General features: G+C 31.8%; 2 protein-coding genes and 1 long non-coding RNA gene across 4 annotated transcripts; 1 reads left to right on the top strand and 2 right to left on the bottom strand.

The window, feature by feature from the left end:
* Positions 1–203: 203 nt before the first annotated feature.
* On the bottom strand, positions 204–14,819 carry LOC125051359 (inactive hydroxysteroid dehydrogenase-like protein 1). The gene is made up of 6 exons (XM_047651615.1): positions 14,331–14,819; positions 5,496–5,618; positions 3,480–3,587; positions 2,098–2,318; positions 1,051–1,278; positions 204–596 (listed from the first exon to the last, which is right to left on the bottom strand). The coding sequence occupies exons 1-6, from the start codon at positions 14,491–14,493 to the stop codon at positions 486–488; spliced, it is 954 nt and encodes a 317-aa protein (XP_047507571.1). The 5' UTR covers positions 14,494–14,819; the 3' UTR covers positions 204–485.
* A 2,161-nt stretch (positions 14,820–16,980) lies between these two features.
* On the top strand, positions 16,981–17,491 carry LOC125051363. The gene is made up of 2 exons (XR_007117268.1): positions 16,981–17,244; positions 17,321–17,491. It is a non-coding gene; the product is annotated as an uncharacterized LOC125051363 (long non-coding RNA).
* A 652-nt stretch (positions 17,492–18,143) lies between these two features.
* LOC125051360 (calcium channel flower) lies at positions 18,144–22,883 on the bottom strand. Of its 2 annotated transcripts, XM_047651617.1 has the most exons (6): positions 22,826–22,883; positions 22,627–22,747; positions 21,645–21,852; positions 21,256–21,366; positions 20,823–20,950; positions 19,784–19,914 (listed from the first exon to the last, which is right to left on the bottom strand). In XM_047651617.1, exons 1-5 carry the CDS (start codon positions 22,826–22,828, stop codon positions 20,824–20,826), a joined length of 570 nt encoding a protein of 189 aa, XP_047507573.1. In that variant the 5' UTR covers positions 22,829–22,883; the 3' UTR covers positions 19,784–19,914; position 20,823. The 2 variants fall into 2 exon arrangements, with proteins under 2 accessions (XP_047507572.1, XP_047507573.1); XM_047651616.1 differs by lacking the exon at positions 20,823–20,950 and having other exon boundaries at positions 18,144–19,914.
* Positions 22,884–22,964: the final 81 nt, after the last annotated feature.

The raw sequence follows: 22,964 nt of genomic DNA, 5'->3' as shown, positions 1-22,964 counted from the left end.
GATGTATGTATGATACGGAAGAAAAGAATAGACAAAATAAAGAATACAGCTTCAAGAAAAACAACTTAAAGGTAGAAGATGTTGCAGTAAAAATAAATACACTAAAATTAGGAGGAGGCTTTTGCCAAAAAAGGGCTCATAGATACCTAAAAAAAGATAGAAATATAAACGTGTTTAAATGTATCTGAATTAAAAGGCTATTATTATTATTACCTATTTATTTTATTAAAATGACAGTAAACTATATTTCATATTAACGATAACCTAACGTATTTTCTATATTTACATAAACATAGTTTTATAATGACTCGATAAACTGATTTCATTTGAAAGAAACATATATATAAAGCAAAGAAATTAAAATCAAATGTTCGTATATCCTCATTGTCCCATAGACCTTTGAAGATATTTCAAATATTATACATATTCTCTAGATTTTGAGATAGGAAATTCTGCCTGCGTAATTGTACTAGTATATTCTAAGATCACTGAGCCTTAAGCTTGGTATTTCTAAAGTGCTCGTTTCTAAAGTCTTTGTTCATGTGATGTCCGATCCTCATTCGTAGTGGTTCCGGCGCCAACTTTATGAAAAAATACTGAAACAAAATATGATATTAGGTATGTTTTTCGCCAGTGTTACTGATGATTTAAATGAAAAATAACGATTTTGGTTTTAAACAACGTAGTTTTATTTTGAGAGAATCTTTATCATAGACAATTACAAACAGTGATGTGTCAGGGTTGCCAGCATAAACTAGAGATTACTTATAATATGAGTTGGTAAACTTGGGTTAAATTTTTATAATTTCAACAGATACTTACACGTTTTAATTAATTTAAATTTATAGAAATGGGAGTTTTATTATGACGATTTCTAAAAAGTACTCGAATAAGATAATGTTTAAAGTCCGTTAAAGAAGTTTTATTTGAATAATATTACGTACGTATATGTATTAAAAACACCCCAAACTGAATTAATCTGTTATACACATTTGACGACATAATTACGATATTTAGTAGTTAATATAGGAGACATGATCTAAAAATTACCTGTATACCATGCAGCCAGTAGCCTGTAGTATTCTGCACTCTACCAAGTAGGTGTACAGCACTTTGCGCATATGTCGCAGCATCGGGAACCAAAAGGTTGCCATCAATCAACCTTTGGGAGAAGTTGTTCATCTTGGTGGAGACGAAAAGCGGTGAAACGTGTTGCACGTAAATGCCTAATGGAGAATATTCTTCGCGTATGGCTTGCGTAAAGTTACGTACGTACACCTGTAAGTGTGAAAAGATACGTTAATTTAATTATATACGTTAACTAGCCGTTTCGCACCCGCTTTGCTGGACGAATTAAAATAAATTTTATGTTTCATTATTTTATTTTTTTTCATATTTTTATTATTCTTCTTTTTAACTTCCCGCTAAGAAAATTGAAATATTTCGAAAATCGAGTTTTTAACAGATGTTGACGTTTAGAGGTTCTAGGAAGCCTCCCCGAACGTTTCCGCGGTGAAGTCCGTATGGATAAATTTTCATAAAAGTAAAACAGCAATAAAAAAATGAAGGAACGTTGGAATTTAATAAATAAATAGCCATAAACCATTTTGTGGTTTAGGCGTGATTGAGCCTCAAACGAAGACCATTTTCATTATATATATATAGAAATAAAGAAGATACGGAAATTCAAACTTTCGAAAACGAATATTTTGAGCCTACTGTTTAACGAATATAAATTTATAAAAGTCTCAAGTATTCGGGTTATACAATCGATCGCAATTGTTAAGATAGCAACGCATATTGTGTAGGTATAACCCAGAGATTCTGTCGCGGCGGAGTCAAAAAATAATTGTTTCGTGTTTATTGATCCTATATTTTTTTAAACTTTTCAAAATAAAAAATTCCAAAAAGAATGCAGCAAGTCACAAGATATCTTGATGAGTTAAAATTTACTAAAACGTTTTTCATAGTAGATACTTGTTTTACTTTGATTGACTTATAGATTCCACCAGAAATTCTGCCGATAAGTATCTAATATTCTGTTTGTAAATAACATAAGCATATTTCGTTTGCTCTTTTTCCCCAACTTTAAATTACCTTACTAGCCGCGTACACAGCCATTAGAGGCAGCGGCTGGAGTTCAGATCCTGAGGATACATTGACGACTGCCCCCTTGCCCCTGGCTACCATCGCTGGTAGCAGCATTCTTGTGAGGGTGGTGACAGCTACCACGTTCACGTTGATGATCTCCCAGGCTTTAGCCGTTGGGAGCTCACATAGAGGCATAGGATATTCATACTGAACTCCTACGTTGTTCACTAAAAAGTTTTACATCAGTTAAAAGTATAAAGGTTAAGGTAAGTAACAGTGGCGTAACAATAGGGTGGTAGGGCTGGCAAAATGCCACGGGCTCCCGACCCAAGAGGGCCCCTGTCCAAGAGATATTATGTTCTATGGATGAATGTGAAGTCCCCCATACGCATTGGGCTAGCGTGGGGACTACAGACCATTCCCTCTCGCCTAAGAGAGGAGGCCTATGGCCATTAGTGGGACATATACAACGTATAATTGACTACGCTGAAAATCTCGAAGTTTTAAAATTAAACTGAGTACAACGTGACGACTTTTACTTTTATTTTTGCCACGGGCCCCAGTGGGTATAGTTACGCCACTGGTAAGTGACGACAGTACTTTAATTGTCTTTAGTATAACATGGGAACCGGAGATTACGCTTCTAACACTAGTTAATATGTAGTAAATCTTATGAAATAGGAACATTTTAACAATAAATTAAACTCAACATATAGATAGAACAGGGACCTTACAACTATAGTAATAATAAATAATCCGGTGGCGCTCCAACCCTATATGGATCTTGGCCTCTGATTGCATCCGTTCCGTCTATCATATTTATTTTATAGACATGTAGGTGATTAGTAATCTGTGTCAGACGCATGAATTGTTAGAATAACTTGACTAACACGAGAAAAAAAAATTGTTACCCTAATATATTCATAAACAACATACAAAATTTATCATATGACTGAGATTTTTCGATATTGCTTCTTTCTTGCTGATGTTGAATTCAATATTTCCCCGTGCTTGTAAATTAAATTCACGCGTTATTTACAAATTCTGTGAATGTCTAATTCTTACACGTAGTCGTAATATTTTATGATAGCGTATTAAATCTTATGTAATCAAATTGAATTTTACATTGTAGCTAGAGTGTATTTGTTTATTGATCAATCAATATTTGATGATTGCATCAATAAGGTAGACCATAAAATTGATCTTATTAGAGAGCCAATAATCACAGTTGCATTACAGCCATGACTAATATTTTACGAACTTCCCAGAAAAAATTAGGTGACCTTCGTTTTATGTTCAACAAAAGTTGTTGGTTCTTTTCTAAACTTATTTACTATTAGCCCATAGAACGATTTTTTTTTCACTGCTGATATTTTTTTTTGTCATACCTAGAATTCCTATCGGTATGTCCTTTAGCTCGTCTTCAATGTGCTGATATACTTCAATTCCTTTGCTGAAGTCAGCTACAATTATTTTCGTCTTCACACCATATTTCTCTAAAATAAAACGGATCGTTTCAAATTACTCAATTTCTGTAAAATCTGAAAATTATAATTTAAAAATAAAGAACTTAAGGTATAGTGGCCAATTAACATGCGCTTGAAAAAATTTGGTTCCTGAAGGAGATCTTAAAAGGACCAGTTTCCCTTCACACATACGGCTGCCAAACGTGGACATACAACACAAAAATAAAAACGAAACTAGTAGCATGCTAGAAAGCAATGGAAAGAAGCGTACTAAAAGTAAGAAAAATACATAAAATAAAAAGCGAAGAAATAAGTCGAAAAATAAAAGTGATAGTTGCCTTACATATATAGGGTATTTCAACAAGAACTTTGTTTTTCAATTGTGGCCACACCGAGAACGTGATAGTTTTGACATTTAGTTTTTGGCGGTATTCGTAGCAGGTGCTTTGGCAATTATTACAATGAATTCAATTTCGCTCGAAAATCGCATTAAAATAATTCAAATCCACTATAAAAATGGTGGTTCTGTTAAAGTTACATTTCGTAAAATTCGTGATATTTTCGGCCAGCATAATCGTCCTTCTGAGACCGCTGTTAAGAATTTGGTCGCGAAATTTGAGTCGACAGGCTCGGTACAAAATGTGCCAACACCAACACGTGTTCGACCGGGTCGTTCAACAGAAAACATCGCCGCCGTGAGCCACAGTGTTGAAGAAGATCAAAATTTGTCAATTTCACGACGTTCTCAACAATTGGGGTTATCCAAAAGCACAACATGGCGAATTTTGCGAAAGGATTTGGCTTTGAAGCCTTACAAGATTCAACTGGTGCAGGAATTAAAGCTGATCGACCATTCAAATCGCCGCAGATTCGCTCAGTTCATTCAGGAACAACCTGCTGGTTTTTCTGAAAAAATCATTTTTTCAGACGAAGTCCATTTTCATTTGTCAGGGTACGTCAACAAGGAAAATTGTCGCATTTGGGCTTCTGAAAATCCTAAAGCAATTATTGAGAAGGCTTTGCATACTCAACGTGTTACTGTGTGGTGCACTATGTGGTCTGGAGGCGTGATTGGGCCGTTTTTTTTCGAAGATGAGGCTGGAAATGCGGTAACAGTCAATGGATCACGGTATCGCGAGATGTTAACCACTAAATTTTGGCCTATTATTGATGACATGGATATCACTGAAATGTGGTTTCAACAGGACGGTGCCACATGTCACACAGCCAATGAAACGATCAATTTATTGCAAACCAAATTTCCCGAGCGCATAATTTCGCGAAATTCAGCTGTTAAGTGGCCAGCCAGATCGTGTGATTTAACACCACTGGATTGTTTTTTGTGGGGCTATGTTAAAGACAGAGTCTATACGGAGCCAATCGAATCGATTGCAGCCTTAAAACTCAAAATCCGTGATGTCATTAACGAAATAGACCCTCCATTTTGCCAAAAAGTGATTAAAAATTTTGATGAAAGAATCAACATCTGTCAGCGTGGTCGTGGTGGACATTTGCCAGATATTATTTTTCATTCATAATTGCCAAACTTTTCTCTTTGTAATACAATAAAAATTTTATTCATTTTCCTCTAAATTCTTTGTTTTATTTTGTTTTAGAAAACAAAGTTCTTGTTGAAAAACCCTATATATGCCCTAAAAAGTCACAATGAGCGGGGCCTATAGCAAAATACACAGATAAAAGGTGGACTTTAAATGCAATATGGAACGGACCAAGGAGAAGAAGGAGAAGAGGACACACCAAGAAAAGATGGATAGAAGAAATAGATGCGGTAGCAGGAAGCGAATGGAGAAAGAAAGCCATAGACAGAGTCAGTTGGAAAAAGCTGGAGGAGGACTTTACCCGTAGTATATAGGATATATATATTACAAGAAAAAATCTAAGGTCCTTTATTATTATTATTATAAGTAAGAAACTTACCGATTTCTTCAGCGGCGCTTTTCAATTTATCAGTGTTTCGGCTGATTAGTACAATGTTGATACTCTTCTGTGCCAATTCTAACGCGTAGTGCTTGCCGATACCATCCGTACTGCCAGTTATGACTGGAAATATATTTCTCAATTTATATAATAGTTCTTCAATAAAGTGTTCAAAGATTTCGTATGTCAAGATTTGTAATCTCATAATATTTTGAGAAATAATACGTAGATTTTTTTAATTGAGACTACAAGTGCTGCTAATATTGTTTTGTTAATAAATATCTACCTACTTGTTATAACGTGATGAGCTACAAGTCTATTTTTTATTAGAATCAAACAATTGTCAAACATTCCTTGGACATTAGCTTCTATAATCACTATGCTCATTTTTATGAAGTTGAATAATCTACCATCACTCAAAGGTGTGCACAATCGAATCAATTATTTTCTTGAAACATTTGATAACAAAAGAAGCATTTACATATCAAGGGAAAAAAAATCCAAAAACGTTATTTTTTTTTAAACCTATAAAACTCATAACAACCAAATGTATGACTTGTTTCAAAATCAAACGAATACAAAGGTTTCCAAATCCTTAGAAACACTTATGATTTCATGGTACAACAGTGTCAATAAATGTCTATTAGTAAAATATTGATGAGTAGAACATAAACGGCAAAGATTTACAATTATTGTTGGATGATGCAATGTACATAAAGTCCTCTAAAATACTTCAACTCTACACAACCTCAATATTGAATAATTTTAAGTGTTACACTCCACATAAAAGCGTATGAGGCAATATTCTTTGTGTGAAATTAAACAACAGTACTGTGTTGTTAGCAGAAGTACGTAATCAATCTAGTAGGTACCGAATTAATTAAGAAGCATTTCTTACGTCTAAGACTTGCAATAAGGCTCGAAAAAAACGCTTCAAAATGATATAACAATTCATCCCATCTGACAATGCAATACAGCTTGTAGCATTTTTATACGCGGGTATTTACTCAATAAATAGCGTAACTAAATAAAAAAATACTAAATGACGCACTAAAATAGTTATTTTTAAATGTTGTATTGGAAATAACAATTCTCATAGCTAAGTAACTATAAGCTTCTCTCGGCCAAAAGGCCAAAGGTTAAGGACAAAATATGTGAAACTTTTACGTTCTACAGCGGGACAAGTATAGTAAATTGATTTTTGCAAGCTGCCAGCACATGTGGTCAGTGACGGCGCGAACAGTTCACAATCCACATACACTAGCGATTTTTATTATTTATTCTCATTGAGATAATGTTTGAACGTAAACTTAAAAACACAGTAACTGTATTTAATTGTTAGTTACTATTAATTTCCTTAATGAGAAGATAAAAACACGGTTTGATTAGTTTTATACAAAAAATAAACAATTATGTAAATATTTTATTTTTATTAAACGCAAGTACAATAAAAAAGCAACTGAATACTAAATGGCACAAAGATCTTGGTTTTTAATTAAAATTCGACAAAATTTATTACTGCGTTTTTGTTAGCATATTAAATTCCTACATACCATGTTAACTATTTCATATTGTGTTGCCAATTACGGGGCTATATGCATATATATTGATTAAAGCAAAACTTGGCTAAACACTGGATCCGAAATATGAAATATGCAAATTCTTATTTACGTGTCGTCATCTACAGATGTGAAATAAGTTTTAGCAAAAATGTGCTATCTATGTGTGTGTCTGTAAATGTGCTACATATTATGTATAATATTGATCTTAATTTTTTTCGTTAGACTATAGATATCCAGTAGACCACAAGCCCATGAACAAAAAATACCTGTGAAATTACCCAACGTGAATTACGCTTAGAAGGCTGTTACTATATCTGAAAATAGCTCTGAGCACTATGCCGTCATTTCTGAGCGGTACATGTGAGTACGTGAGTGAATGGACTTTCTCAGGTACAATGGGGGAATTTCGACTAATTATTAATGTACGGCTTTGTTATAAGTGTATAGATGATTAAAAATAAATGTCGAAAAACCTAGTGCCGTACAAAAGTGATGGTGCCGGAAGTCGGTGCAAATTTTTAATTCGACGACAGTTGCAGAAGCAATATAGGTCATTTATTACTGTACGGCATTTGTGTGATTCCTTTTGGACACATATACAGATACTTTACCCGTAAACGCCGTACATATTTCCAGCGGAGCGGTCGAAAGCCAAGGGTCGGAACCCTACCCCTACACCCATATACCCTAAGGTCATTGTAAAATGTACGGCAACATGTTCAAAATATTATTTAACACGGACAATAATGTTTTATAATTATGCCGTCCAAATATTATAGTTAATATTTGTGTAATTAAATATTTATCGAAATTTCAGGATTTACCAAGTTCTTACTGCTGTAAGATCAGAGAATAATGTACGGCAACTTGTTTTTTTACATAATGTTACTAAATATTACCGTTGTACCTTATAGCCGTTCATTATAAATGGTAACAAATAAAAATATTATGATAAAAAATATATGAAATTTCCGAAATTTAGATGACTTTTCAAATGCTCTTAGAGTAATATGGGGAGTAATATTTTCAAAGATTATTGTTATTTTATATGTTACAAATATAAATAAACAAAAAAAACCAGATGCCGTACATTTTACTCCAGATTATTCTTTACAGCTGATAAAAACTTCGACGACGTTTGAGGTGTCCCTTAAGGTCATTAATAACTGTACATATCTGAGTATACTACCATAAGGCTGTAAAGTATATTTACAGCCTTATCGTACCAGCAGAGAGAGGTAAAGGAAAAATATTTTTAACAAAAATAAAAATATAATACAGGGCGTCCCAAAGTTATGAGACATGAAGGGAAAGTACCTTAAATATCGCAGATTTTACTAAAAGAAGACTTTATGTTATTTTTAAAAGTTAGTAATTCTGCATTCAAAGATTTTTTTAAAACTACTTGCCTCGTCTGGAAATCGAACCGGCTTAAATTTAAAAAAAAAACACCCCTACTTTTATGATGCCAATCGAAAGAATGGCCAAAACCTAATAACTTTTCTAAAGTAACAGACTCGTAGGGGATTTTTTTAGGCCGAATACGATAGATAATGTTTTTAATTTGATTAAAAAGATATATTCACGCTGTTCCTTTCTTTTAAAATACTATGTTACTTAAGAAGAGTTATTAGTTTTTGGCCATTCTTTCGATTGGCATCATAAAAGTAGGGGTGTTTTTTTTTTACATTTAAGTCGGTTCGATTCCCAGACGAGGCAAGTAATTTTAAAAAAATCTTTGAATGCAGAATTAATAACTTTTAAAAATAACATAAAGTCTTCTTTTAGTAAAATACCCTATCTACGATATTTAAGGTACTTTCCCTTCATTTCCCATAACTTTGGGACGCCCTGTATTGGTAGGCGGTGGTAGCGGACTATCGAAAGTGTACGGCATTTATCTTTTATTGAAGATTGTCTAAAGTATTAATAACCTGTGTTATTGCCGTACAGATAAAAGTCACCGGAAAATGACTCTTTTCTGAGGAAAGTAATTTACCCCATACACCCATGTGTTCCACAAAAAATGTACGGCATGCTGGAAAATGTTATCTATTTGTGAAGTACTCTCAAGATCATTTAATTTTATGTTGTTTCATATCATCATCACCTATATGCTAATCAGACATTTGTTGCGACCCTTGGCTTTCGACCGCTCCGCTGGGAATATGTACGGCGTTTACGGGTAAAGTATCTGTATATGTGTCCAAAAGGAATCACACAAATGCCGTACAGTAATAAATGACCTATATTGCTTCTGCAACTTTCGTCGAATTAAAAATTTGCACCGACTTCCGGCACCATCACTTTTGTACGGCACTAGGTTTTTCGACATTTATTTTTAATCATCTATACACTTATAACAAAGCCGTACATTAATAATTAGTCGAAATTCCCCCATTGTACCTGAGAAAGTCCATTCACTCACGTACTCACATGTACCGCTCAGAAATGACGGCATAGTGCTCAGAGCTATTTTCAGATATAGTAACAGGCTTCTAAGCGTAATTCACGTTGGGTCATTTCACAGGTATTTTTTGTTCATGGGCTTGTGGTCTACAGTATTCTATCTATAAATATTTAACACCTCATCCTGTAATATTATAACATTTGCAACGTTGCCACGCTTGCATGTTGCCGTCCCCATTCAAGCCACAGCAACCTCACTTACCTATGAGTCAGTCTTTTAAATGGGGCAAACGGGCGGGAGGCTCATCTTATGTTAAGTGATACCGCCGCCCATGGACACTCTCAATGCCAGTCTGTAGGAGTTACGCGCGTATTTTATGTGAAGTTTTGAATTGTAAAGTAAACATTTATTATTTTTATACAGCTGTGACATCCAACATCAAAATTTGTAATTATCACATGTTTACAGATTTTCGATGGGAAAGATTGGTAATTATATTGTAATGTAATTATTAATAGAGCGCATTTAAGTTATAATTACTTTTTAATTAGCAGTCCGTAAAATTAAATTCATAATCCTTGACCTCTTTGTATGGATTGTATAATTTGCCGTCGCAATACATGTTGCGATAGGGTTTGGAAATCAGTTTTCACGGTCAAACGACAACATTATGAACTTTCTATCTTGGTTTTGAATTAAACAATAAGAATAATAAATTATATATGTATTAATTTCGAATAAATACATATTATACAAGAATGTATTCTCGAGATTTTTGTAAGATGCACAAATAGGTAATGTAATATTATGTATAAAAGTTCGATGATCCCTTTTTTTAGACAGAACTGAGGGCGTAGTCAAGATGCATTAACAGTATTGTATGTAGAAAGTAGAAAACTAAATTTGTATGAAACCTGGAGCTTGAGATAAAATCACTTCGCGACAGGAGTGACCAACATGCACGTGACAAAGCGTAAGCTAATGTCATTCTTATAAAATTTCATTTAACGCTTGTGGATCACGCCTTTCTTAAAGTGATACAATTTCACTTTTATCAATCATTAAAACAATCACGATTATTTTTTATATTATTATGTAACGCTCCAAATATATAAATAATTTAATTTGTTCTGTAAATTATATAGTTCTGATGACTCATTAATTAATACGTTTTTATTTTAAATAAAAATTAAATGAGGTTATTAAGTTTTACGGTTTCCAATGTTTTTCTTATATTTTCTATCTAACTTATAAAAATGAATTACCAGTAGATATAGATTGGTCGTTAACTTGATCGGTATAAAGTAAGTTTTGTAAAATGCGCGCGAACTGAAAACATGTCGTGACCGACCATGACATGAGCAGTGACATAATATGACGATTCCATTGCAGCAGTCCGAGCTAGACCGGTAACTGGGTTGCAGTCTACTATTTAATAAGAAAAATCTAAAATAATATTTATAAAAAAAAATATTCACAAGGAAGTAAAGAATTGTAATACGGTACTTACGTATTACAATTCTTACTTACTGTGTTAAATAAACATAACTACATACTTATGTAGTATTAGCTATAGAAGCAATATTGGTTATACTAAACAGTCATTCTAATAATTGATAACCATTTTTGAAGCCTACTTGGCTCTTAACAATTGTAACAGATTTTGTGAAATGAGATCCAAGTTCTCCATATTTCATAAATATAGTTGATGTTGTCGCCAAAATAGGAATTGCTATCTAGTGGGTGCGAAGTTAAATATCGAGTGAATTAGTATAATTTAGACATTTTAAACATTTTGACTCAACAAAGTAAATCAGTTACTTGTTTTGCAAGCATGTTTACGGGTTGATATAATTTATTTAGGTATTTATTATTAATTCTGTATCAGGTAAATACAAAAAAATCAATATGCACAAAGAACTACTTAAATCGACAAACTTTACTTTACTATGTAATTAAACTACGAAATTTTTTTGCTGGTCTTTTAATGTACCTATCTGAATAATATATCAGAGCTTCCTTGATATGTCTTGACGATAAGTGTAATAAAAATCTGTTATTGTGTATTTCTTTGTGTTCGCACGAGAAAAGACGTTGTATAATTGAGAACGGGGCTAATGCATAATTCAGAATCTCGCTCTATGAAAGAATCGGATGGAATAATCCATAATATAATTGAGTGGACATAACCATTAAAAATTATTATACTAAATTAATTAAATGACTACAATTATGTAAGTAAAAATAGCTAGTTAATATTCTAGTAACTTGATTCTGTATTGAAACGTATTTTACCTAAAGAATGGTAATCAATTTTATTTTATAAAATAGAGCGAAAACAAGCAATTAATGAATGCAAATTCAATTACGCGGTTTCGATTTTTACAGCGTAATGTTATGCGTACCGTAACCACTGTCTAACCTACGATAATCCTTTCTATAGTTTCGCCAAATGGAAAGTGTACCGACAAATCGCGATATATTCTTTATTTCGATGTTTCAACTAAAAAATGGTTCCATGGAGCGAAATTATGTTAACATATTAATTGAGAAATGCAGTTAATAATTCTATTATACAATGAATTGATCGTGGTAATGGAACTTTTTCAAATAGATACCAAATTTAGTAATTTTACATACGAAGTAATGCTTGGATCTGTGGCCTAAATTTTTTGGTGGTTATCTAAAAATACAATTACACCAGATCAACATTATAGATAATTTACCGTGTTACATAAGATAACGTGAGATGAGATATTGCTACATGAAATCGTCTTCGGAGGCATGTCGTAAGCTTAACAAGTATTGCACTTTGTTGTTAGTTAACGATTTAGGTTAAGCTATATTCTGTGCTACTAAATAGGTAGATACTATTATATGCTGCGGTAAATCAAAATGGCTTCTGTTTGCGGCTTAAATGTTGAAATAATTTAATACTTGTATGGTTTTGGCGAAGCTAAATGGTTTTATAAGAAAAAGCTATAATTAAACCACAAATGTTTAACGAGTAAGAAAATATTAAAAAACAATTATGTCGAAATGCAATCACAAGTATTCTTTGCGTTTTCTTAGTCCGTTAAAAATTATATTTGTCTAGATTAATTTAATTGTTCTTTTATTTAATTGCACTAATGAAGATTACATTATTTCATTTGTCTTTATAATTTTTTTTAATAATTTAATTGATTTAGTGTTTATTAGATACATAGGTACGATCTACTCAATAATTCCGATTAAGCTGGTTCTAGACAATTATCTGTAATTTTTGTATGACACATTATTAACAAATTTACTGTTTTCACCAATGCTTTAAAGAATTTCGAGTGACTACAACAGGACCAATATAGTCAAGGAGGCATTTGTTGTTTAAAACATAAAGAAGATTTTAAAGAGTAGTAACAAGTGTAAAAACGTTGAGCTCGATGAGTTTAATCGTAGGATTATTCTAGGAATTCGGATAAACCGGTCAAGTACATGCATTCAAGCAACCATGTTTCGATTCTTACTGGACAATTTTAGTATGCCAGCAGCCAGTGGTGATCGGCCCCTTTTGCCTCTCACACGCCTTCAATTTTTATGTCTAAGGCAAGCCCGGTTTCCACGTGATGTTTTTCTTCACCGTGTGAGCGAATGTTAAACGCATTTAAAACACAAGAAAATAAAGTTCATTGGTACACAGCCGTGATGAGAACGCGCGACATCAAGTTTCAGAGGCGCACGCTCAAGGCAAGGCCAACACACACCGCTCTGCTCCTATAATATATGTTATATTGTATCCGTGTAGATAAAGGAAACTTAAGCCTATGATCTCCGCGTCAAAGGAATTAATAAATTCTAGATATTTGTGAAGGCTAAGTCCTTCATGTACTTGTACCACAAAGTATATAAAAACAGTAGATATAATTATTAATACCAGTCAATTCTTAAAATTAACATAGCTTTAACATATTTCACATGATTGTTTATAAATGCTGAAATTTGTTTCTTTTAAGATTGGAACCATTAATTACTTAAACTTTTTTGAGACCGCAAACTTATTAACATTGATACGCTTATGACGTGTGTGCAAATCCGGTTTGTAGGAGTACAATCAACAATGTAACAAACACCTAAGCGTCTGTCTTGGGTAGCGTTGCTTTTGGTAATATTTTTAAGTCGATCTATTCGACTGCCATCTTTCTTCCATAGTTATCGAGTGATTAATAAGGGAACGTCTAGTAAAGTTTTAAATACTTGGTAAAATTGCAATTATCCTTCTGCGCTCCTACCTTTTAAACACATGTTTGGAAATTAATACTGGAACTGCTTGAGGCCCATAACCATCGAAATACGCCGTCGCCTAAGCCTCTTACTTTACAATTTTGACAGCGTTCGAAATCCACAAAAAAATTGTGAGGAGTATTTTCGGAGTATCGTATCCTACATTACTTTAATTATATCGATTTACATGCAGTCACGTCGTTCATGATGTAAAATCTTATGTCTTATTTATTTTGTTTTTTATAGATTCAATATTTTATAACTTAAGTATATTATTTATTATATTTTTCATAATGCATATAGATAAAACTAAACCTTGGCGAACGTGCTACGACCGTGACTTTAATTTTGAAATACTTAAGGAAGCAGTTTTGATGGTTAACTTTTTAAAGAACAAGTATAATCGTCGACTTTATAGATGACATTAAATTAAAATTACAAAAATAAATTATTTAAATTCCTCCTCCTCTTGCACTTATTCTTTATTTTAATTAATTAAAATTCAATTGACGAGTATGTGAATCGAGAAATAATCTAATATGACAAGCAACTTATAAATATGTGGTACGAACCAGTATTTAGTGTATTATCTATGGTACAAACCTGCCCAATTTCCATACTTCTTCCATAGAGGTTGTACGTCTTGTGGAAGAAAATACGGTGTCAAATGCGATACTATTAATTCAATGACACTTCTGAAGGAATCAAATATAATATAGGCCACTGTTAGCGCTCCAATAATTGCTAAAGATATTATTATGAACATGTTTAAATGCGCAAGAAATTATATTTTAGAAAGTAGGTACACAACATTCTTTCACTGCGCGCGGTCTTATACTAAATCTTAACTAACAACATATTCCACGACTCGCTTACTATCAAGTATCATAGTATCAAATAAATGGCCACTTGTTGACCTACAAAGTTAATGTCATTACGTCACTGTGTATAATATTTTTCTTCGTTGCTGAGTCAATCTGTGGCTCTGCATAAATATCGTTTCATTTTTCAGGCCGGGTCTTATACTTTTTGTCTACACTAAAATGCATCCTACCTATTACAATACGTTTTTAACCATTATATTAAGTCTTAATACAACCATGTTATACAGGCACAAATTGCGGTACTATAAAGAGAATTACATTCCACTGAGTGTATTTTACTACAATGTTGTACCTACTCGCACAATTACTAAGTTGACGCCGATAGCTGTCTTTTTGTTATTGAATTAGCGAAAATTCATGATTTATTTCAAGTTATGTCTACACATACTGTTGTACATTGTTGTATACTGTTTAATGTTTATTTCTTAACTAAGAGCCAAGAGGTAAATAATATCTATTATGAAAAAAATTAAAACAATTTCCACTTCGCACAAACACTTCCTCAACAAAATAGATTATTTGACAGCATGAAAAATAAAGTGTTATTGAAAGTACCTAGGAATTTCCATCCTTAGTTTTTGTTTTGCTATAAGGAAACAAAAGCTATAAGAATGATGATATTATGTTTATTGTTGTAAAAATATGTTTAGAAGTTCCTATATAATTAAAATAGTTAAAAATGTACAACCTGTGAAAACTTTAGTACTGCCTAGTAATTGAAGAAACACGTACTTACCGATATTATACAGTTTTCACTTACTTACGCTCTCTTTTTATTGGAAACTAAAATATTTCATTTACAATTAAAATGACTAGCGATGGAACAGATAACAAAATAAAAAACGACGGGTTGCACTCCGGGAGTGCCTGCAGAAGTGAAAACTTGAATATTAACGTTGTGCATTTTTGATATTTTGCAATGGTTAGGGAATAATTTTGCACGAATTGCTTTAACTATCAATATAAAGTACTATCATTTATGTGGTAGAATACAATATTTATTTATTGCGCTAACATGACAATTAATATTACATTAAATACGCCGCGCCAGCTGTATACTCTCCATCCGTCTTACGTATCTTTGATCAGGTCATGTGTACTGACGCGAGTTTAACATTTTTTAGCCATTCCAAAAAAGTGTACAACGTCGCTAAAGAAGTTTTCACTTCAAAGAATCCATCATCAATTCACATTACACACAAACACATTCACATAAACTTGCACATTAAGTAGGTATGTGCTAGTTGCCCTATATCTACTCGTATAATTGAACCAAATGATGGGTTTCCTTGCAGCTACTTTATACATCTATTGTAAACTTCTTTACCTCTTTATGTCACTTATTAATGTACAAACACTATACGTTAAGAAACAAAACGTGCTTAATAATTCTTGTAGTAAAAAATAGTATATATATATACCGCTCTATATTTTATTTTCATTGCTAAAAAATGTCGATAACGGACGATATTAGCCCCTAAGAAAACTCCTGTCAACCCACGTATACAAGAAGCATAGTTTTATTTAATTTTGATTCATTAGAATGGCCTTAGAAAATAAAGAACCAAAAAAAACATCGTTTACTACATGTATTGTGTATTTTTAATTTTAGCGCTGTTTGTATGTTCTTAACGCAAGTTCTAATTTGGTTACAATTTGAAAAATTGACATTTCACAAACAACATAACATAAATGACAACTATTTAGCATTTAAATATTAAAATTAAATTTAGATCACCTTAGTTTATTCAATAGACTACAAGAACAAGGCTCTTGAAAAATTGTTTTTTTACTATTCATTTTCCTTACCTTTGTCTGTGGCAATACTCTCTGCGTGAAGCTATTGAAAGTGACATTAGTTACTGTCAGTTGACTTCGTCTAATTAAAAATTCGACTATAGTTGTTTGTGTTGTAATTTTTTATTTGGATTGTGGACACTGGACATATTTTGGCAATTTGACATATTTAATAATTGAACGAGAAATGTGATTCTTGATCTTGAACGTTAAAACTTCAAACATACACTTAAACTTAAGTCGTATTGTGAATTACCAAGTCCTGATTGTTTAGCTTTCAACAATACTTTAAAATTTTCCTAACATGGAGAAAGAGCTGGATAAAGTTGTTGAGGAAATAATGTTGACACCAAAAGTTACTGGATGTATATTTGCTGATCATCAAGGTTTATGTTTAGCAGCAAAAGGAACTGCTCATGTAGATTCAGCTGGCATATTAGTAGCTATATCTGAGCAAGCTTGTAAATTACAGCCGAACTTGAAGCCACCGACGATATATCTAGAATCGGATGATAAAATGTGCCTTATACAACGACATGGTACTATTACTGGCGGAATTTTCAAACATAAAGAATAAATCCTAAGATTTCGATAATTATTTGGTAACTTAATTGCAATACCAGAAATCATAGTAATGTTAATATTTAGAAAATCTAAAACATTTATAAAGTATAAATATGTTAAAGTTATCATTTTCAAACAATTTTATAACATAGAACTTGCAGTGCAATATGTAGAAATATTGTTATAATAATCGATTTTGTTTATATTTTAAGAATATAGATAATGTGAACTGATTGTATTTCCACTTTTATTGCACCTAAACAACAAAAATGGTCATTAATTTGTTAGAATGATAAACTGTATATTATAAATAAAATTAACCATTTAATATACACACATTTATTACAGAAATGCTGTCCTAACAGTAACATGACAAGAACAATGTTATAACCACATCTATAACTATACATAGCATTCCAACATTATAGTATATACTGATTGCCACTACAAGTAACACTTCAATTGTTCAATATTATATAAAAAAATGATTGCTGATAATAATTATGAATATAAAATTTATACATTGTAGTTTTCTTGTGATATAATTTCAACAAACCATTATATTTTTTGATTCATATGCTATTTTACAGTATAAGTTCAAGAGCAAGTTTTAAAATAGAGAACCTTTAAAATATATGTGAAATGGGAAGCATTTGAAGCTCTTTGAAGCATTTCATTATGCTAAGGATTATCATGTTATAGATATGTAATAAGCACTATAAATTCTTATGGAGACTATTTTCCTCAGATTTATACCACATATCTATTCTAAATTACGTCAAGTGATGAATTAGCTATAAAAGCAAAAAGTCAATAAACAAAGATTTCATTTTGAATAACATGACAATAACAATGCTGTCACAATTCTACTATCTATTCTTAAAAATGGAATAACATAAAAATTATATACAACTAACATAATTTACATTCACTTATTAATTAAGAATAAACATTTACTAATCTGATGGAGGAAGATTATTCTTAAATTGAAAGTAATAAAATGGAATAAAAAGTATATAAATTCATTTTAGATATATGAGCAAGTATTGGTAAATATCACTCTACAATTAGGGTCCAGCTGTCTTTAATACTATTAACAATATTTTAAGTGAAATCGTTTTAAGATTACTTACTTATTAAAATACTAATTTTAAACACACAAACAAGAGGATACAATTTTTTTATAGTCAATAGGAAATGATAATGAAATATTAAGACCTAATGGCACTTATACAAATAGTATTTCTACATATTAACCTTACAAACTCTCGAGCTGGTAAATTGACATTTATTTCAAGGATTGGTGCTAGAAAGTTAATAGTACAAGACCCTTATTTGGAATGCATACGATCAAATAATAATTTGGCTATATTTCATTATTTAATAGAGTCTACGGAAAGGGTACCAGCGTGGCGTTTATGCAAAGTAATATAATTCTTATTTGCTTAATGTCTTTTCTTTTATTCACAAAAGTTATATTTTAATATTTTCATAAGTTTTGTCAACATAACAAAAAAGGAAATGTAACATTTTAGCAACCTCAAAACCAGCAACGGTCCACATTTCTCAACTGCTTTCACATACTATTATGTATTTAGTCTTACTAATAACTTAGATTTGATTACATGATGCAACTTACTATAATAATAAGTTTATAAGAATTTTTTGCATAAGATATGATTTATAAAGTGCCCATCATCAATTCTGCTGTTAGTAGCAGAACATGTTCAATAAAAAAATTGTATATTACCAAGTTATGCAAACAAAAATTTTGCATGTATTGCAATAGGTGGCTGGTAGTTGAATAACCAATTTCACCTACATGATACAATATTGCATTTGTATGGTGGTTGTATTTTATTATACTTATAATTTTAATTTTTCTGATTATGATTATTTCACTATAAAATAAATCTGGTTGCCTAGAACATTAATAGCAAACTAAGACAAATTTTTCACTACAAAACATCATTTACTAATATAAATAACTTAAGTCATAGTGAAGTAGTTATAACAGCCTTTATATTTGTATGTAAGAAGTCACACACATTAAAAGGTTTTACAACATATCACAAAATAAATATCAGTCGCATCAATTTAAAAATTACTAATTAGCTACACTCAATTTATATGAAGTAAGTAAACCTTTGGATATACAATAATTTTAGAGTAAGTCAATAAATGTTGTCTTTTATTGTGTTGCATAAATCTTCCTTTTGAAAATATAATAAGTTTAAACAAGAATCTCAATAAAAACTCAAGTACAATACTTTCACATGAATATAGAAAAAGTATTTTACCTTGAATATTGAACTGGTCCAGAAATTTTAATATTTTCCAAAGAGAAATGTCTCATCAAGAAGAGACTTGAATGTAATTAGAGAAATATGTCTAGCAAAATATGTAAGAGTTTATGTTGGACTATAAATATCAATTCATTCTGTACAATATTTTTTAACACAACAGTTTTATGATTGTTATTTAAATGACTATTAGAAACTCTAATACTATCTTAAAATAACAATTAAGATTTATCAGTTAATATGATATAGCTTAAATGCTTTATAGCCTTGGATTAAAATCATCTAAATACAACTAGATTTGAACTAAATATTTTAAATTCATTGAAAGTCAAAATTTTTGAGCACACAAACCGTTACATGCATAAATAATTTGAAGATCTAAATTAATTAAGGTAACACACATGTCTCCTGTCATATACATTAAATTCCTCAAGAACAACTTTAATTTTCAAAAACATAATTCATCAAGTAACTATAGGATACACTCACTAAGTTAATGGAGGTCAGTTATTGAGAGGTGGTCCAGTAAAGCTGAATGGTTGTTCGTTTCTAACAAGGTTGGCTCGCGGCGCTGAGTTTGGCTGGAAACCACCGGCTTCTAACGTCGCCGCTGACGTTCTCATTTCATCGATCGAAGCTCTAAAGTACATAAACTGTTAATACAACAACATAAACGATTTCTTAACAGTATTAAAACTCTATTCAATAGTGCTTATCTTGCCCATTCTACGCCCTAGTCTCGCGAACTGGTAGTAAATGTAAATTTAGAATCAATTTAACATCTTTTATGTTGCCTATGTTGTTCATAAGCGCACGTGGTTACCTATATGAATAAAGTTATTTTGACTTTGAGTTTAAGTAGCTAAAACATCCAGTGCATGATCCATATTGTGCATTACTTTAAATGTGTAACTTTGTATGCTGATGTAGTAACTTCCACCGTCAATGCAGTGGCGTAGCAAAGGGAGGGCGGTGGGGGCGGTCTCTCAACTTTAAGAACAATGTAAAAAAAATCGTTAGGATAAAAATTTCTTTTTCAGGGATTCCTCCACTAGCATTAGCTCAGCTCTATGTAGAATTCGGGGATTCCCGTATTCGTAGCCTGACGCTGTCGTGGGGGATTCCCCGTTCCATACTCGCGATCTTTGACGTCTCAGTTGCACATTTCTCATTTGATCCATGTCCTTTATCATATAAAATTTATTGCTTTTTACTTTCGATGGGGTGCCACCCAAGGTAGCTACGCCACTGCGTCAATGTCATAATCCAATCATGCAAAAAATAAAAAGCAGTTTCATGCAATGCATAGCATATAGGCTACTGTTTGGTACTTCATTTTAGTAGGGAAGAGACAATAAATTCCTATTTCCATCAAGACTAGAGTTGTGTTAATTTGGTGTAAAACACAACAGTTTAACATATAAACATTTTATAAACAAAAGAATAATAGATAAAAGCGGTGAAAAATTTATAATTAAAATGGTATCTAATGTTGTGGGGAAAGGATTAAGTCTCTTCTGCACTTCAATGAAAGTCCATGTTATTGCCTTAGTTAGGACGCCACACGTCGGGATCCTCCATGAGTGTTACGTTGTGATCTTGCGAGGCCGGCATCGGAGCGCCCGGGGGCGTAGTCCCGCCTGCCGCCATTGCAGCCATGTCATCACGCGATCCTCTATACCGGGCAAGCATGCAGCAACCGAGTTATGTATTATACACACCACAAATAGTTATTTACGTATTATTATAACACAACATATATAGTTATTCAATTGCATTGTTTTCATATTGTGGTATGTTAAGAACTGTCCAGTTATATAATACATTTGTTAGATATTTTATTATGAATAGTTATAAATATATCTTGTTTTTTATGCATAAAATATAACATTAAAATTAGTAGTACAGTATGATTCTTTAGAAGCTTAACATTAAAAATAAACCCCAATACATATTAAGCTATTATAAAATTGTACTTACTTTTTACCAAGAGCCATCATGCCGTAAATAATTCCTGTAGCAAATATCATTCCACTGCCTAACAATGTGCTCACACTCAGTAAGCACAAGAAGAATGGTGGAAGAGATAGCCTAATAAACAAACCATTATACTTATTAATAAAATTATTTTTAATTTGAAAGTTAAACTTTTAAATTAAGATGAACTTTAATGTGACAAAAATAATAACTTAAGCATGTGTTGCACAAATATGTCTAAAACAACTAGAAATTTATTTTATATGGCTCTTCCCATAAATTCCTTATCTTTATTATCAATTAGTTATGGAAGATCTAGTTAAGAAGCTCCTTGTAAGCACTGTAGTTTCTATTTTCTTTAACAACACTCAGGAAAACAACATTAAACATACCCAATGTATAGAGCTGCTTTGTTCCAATAGGGCCGTCCCTCCATTTTATCAGAAAGAGCTTGCACATAATCTATGAAGAAGCAACAGCACGGTGCTTCACACACAATCACTATGAATCCTGCAAGCATTTGCCACACACCTGCTATCAAGCAACCAACTTGGAAAACTAAAATACCAGTGCAGTTAAGTAATCCCAGTATGATGGCAACTGAAAAAAAAACAGTTTGTTATTATCATACCTAATAAATGTAGTCTATAATTTTTACAAGTACATAAATGATGTTAGTAATATTAAGTCAAGCATGTCAAGTGAATTTAATTACATAAAACCATATGTAAGAACTTATTAGATGATTTCATAACAATTCATAAAGATAGATGTTTATGCTGAATTTAAAAGTATTTATTCTTCTTATTAAGTTATCCACAATATATGTTAAATTTAATATAAAATATGCATCATTTTAAGAAACAAGTTAAATACAGCAGCTCATCATTATGTTGTTAACAACAAAAGGAAAAATATTGTAAGTTAATTATGCAGATAAACTTCTTAACATAATATGATAACAAGTCACATAATAATATAACATATTACTAGATTGCTCATAGTAATATATAAATTTTTAAGAAATAAAAACTTTCAGTTATGCTTTAGCATACATCAATGGCTTAGTGAAAGGTACATAAATTCCCAATATGTGATGACTATTAAGTTTGTAAGGGGTAAAGTAAATAATTAATTACTCAACACACTTTATCTATGTAAACAACTATACAATTATAACTATTAAATCTTATGTGACTTTGGGGAATTGTGCATTATAATGGCATGTTAGTTGTTTCATGTTTGAATAAAATTTTGATAAGATAAACATGTATGTCAGAAGTCTTGGTTTTTCTAGGCTATTGATGTTAGTTATTCCGCTTCCTCTGTAATGGCTAAAGTATAAGTATTTATTTATAAACGGAATATACATACTAAAACTGCCAATCGTCCCCAACCCTCGACCAGCGTAGCGTAATGTCCAAGGTACATCATCTTTTTGGTCATTGTCGGTTCCCGGACGGGCCCATAACATAGTAATCTTGTTTGCAAAGGACTACAATGATATTAAACCAAGATTATACAAATATTTCACAAATAAAATCAAATTTAATTAAATATTATTAAAGCTTACCATCTTTGAAAAAATCAATCGCCTTGGCACTGACTTGTCAAATTGCACAATCAACAATGTATATACATCTTTTTTTTTTTTTTTTTTTGGAGTTTATGGCCTGGTATCTAGACCTTTAGGCCAAATGTATATACATCGA

The sequence above is a fragment of the Pieris napi genome, chromosome 7 (assembly GCF_905475465.1).
Source record: "Pieris napi chromosome 7, ilPieNapi1.2, whole genome shotgun sequence".
NCBI lineage: Eukaryota > Metazoa > Arthropoda > Insecta > Lepidoptera > Pieridae > Pieris > Pieris napi.
This window is presented reverse-complemented; position numbering and strand designations above follow the sequence as displayed.

Coding starts and splice junctions, on each gene's coding strand:
- LOC125051359 (XM_047651615.1), bottom strand. CDS start 14,493: ATGTTCATAATAATATCTTTAGCAATTATTGGAGCGCTAACAGTGGCC. Junction 5,619..14,330: donor GAAGTATGGAAATTGGGCAG/GTTTGTACCATA, acceptor ATATATTTCCAG/TCATAACTGGCAGTACGGAT. Junction 2,319..3,479: donor CATACCGATAGGAATTCTAG/GTATGACAAAAA, acceptor AAAACTTTTTAG/TGAACAACGTAGGAGTTCAG.
- LOC125051360 (XM_047651616.1), bottom strand. Junction 21,853..22,626: donor GGGGACGATTGGCAGTTTTA/GTATGTATATTC, acceptor TTTTTTTTTCAG/TTGCCATCATACTGGGATTA. Junction 19,915..21,255: donor ATGATGGCTCTTGGTAAAAA/GTAAGTACAATT, acceptor TATGTACTTTAG/AGCTTCGATCGATGAAATGA.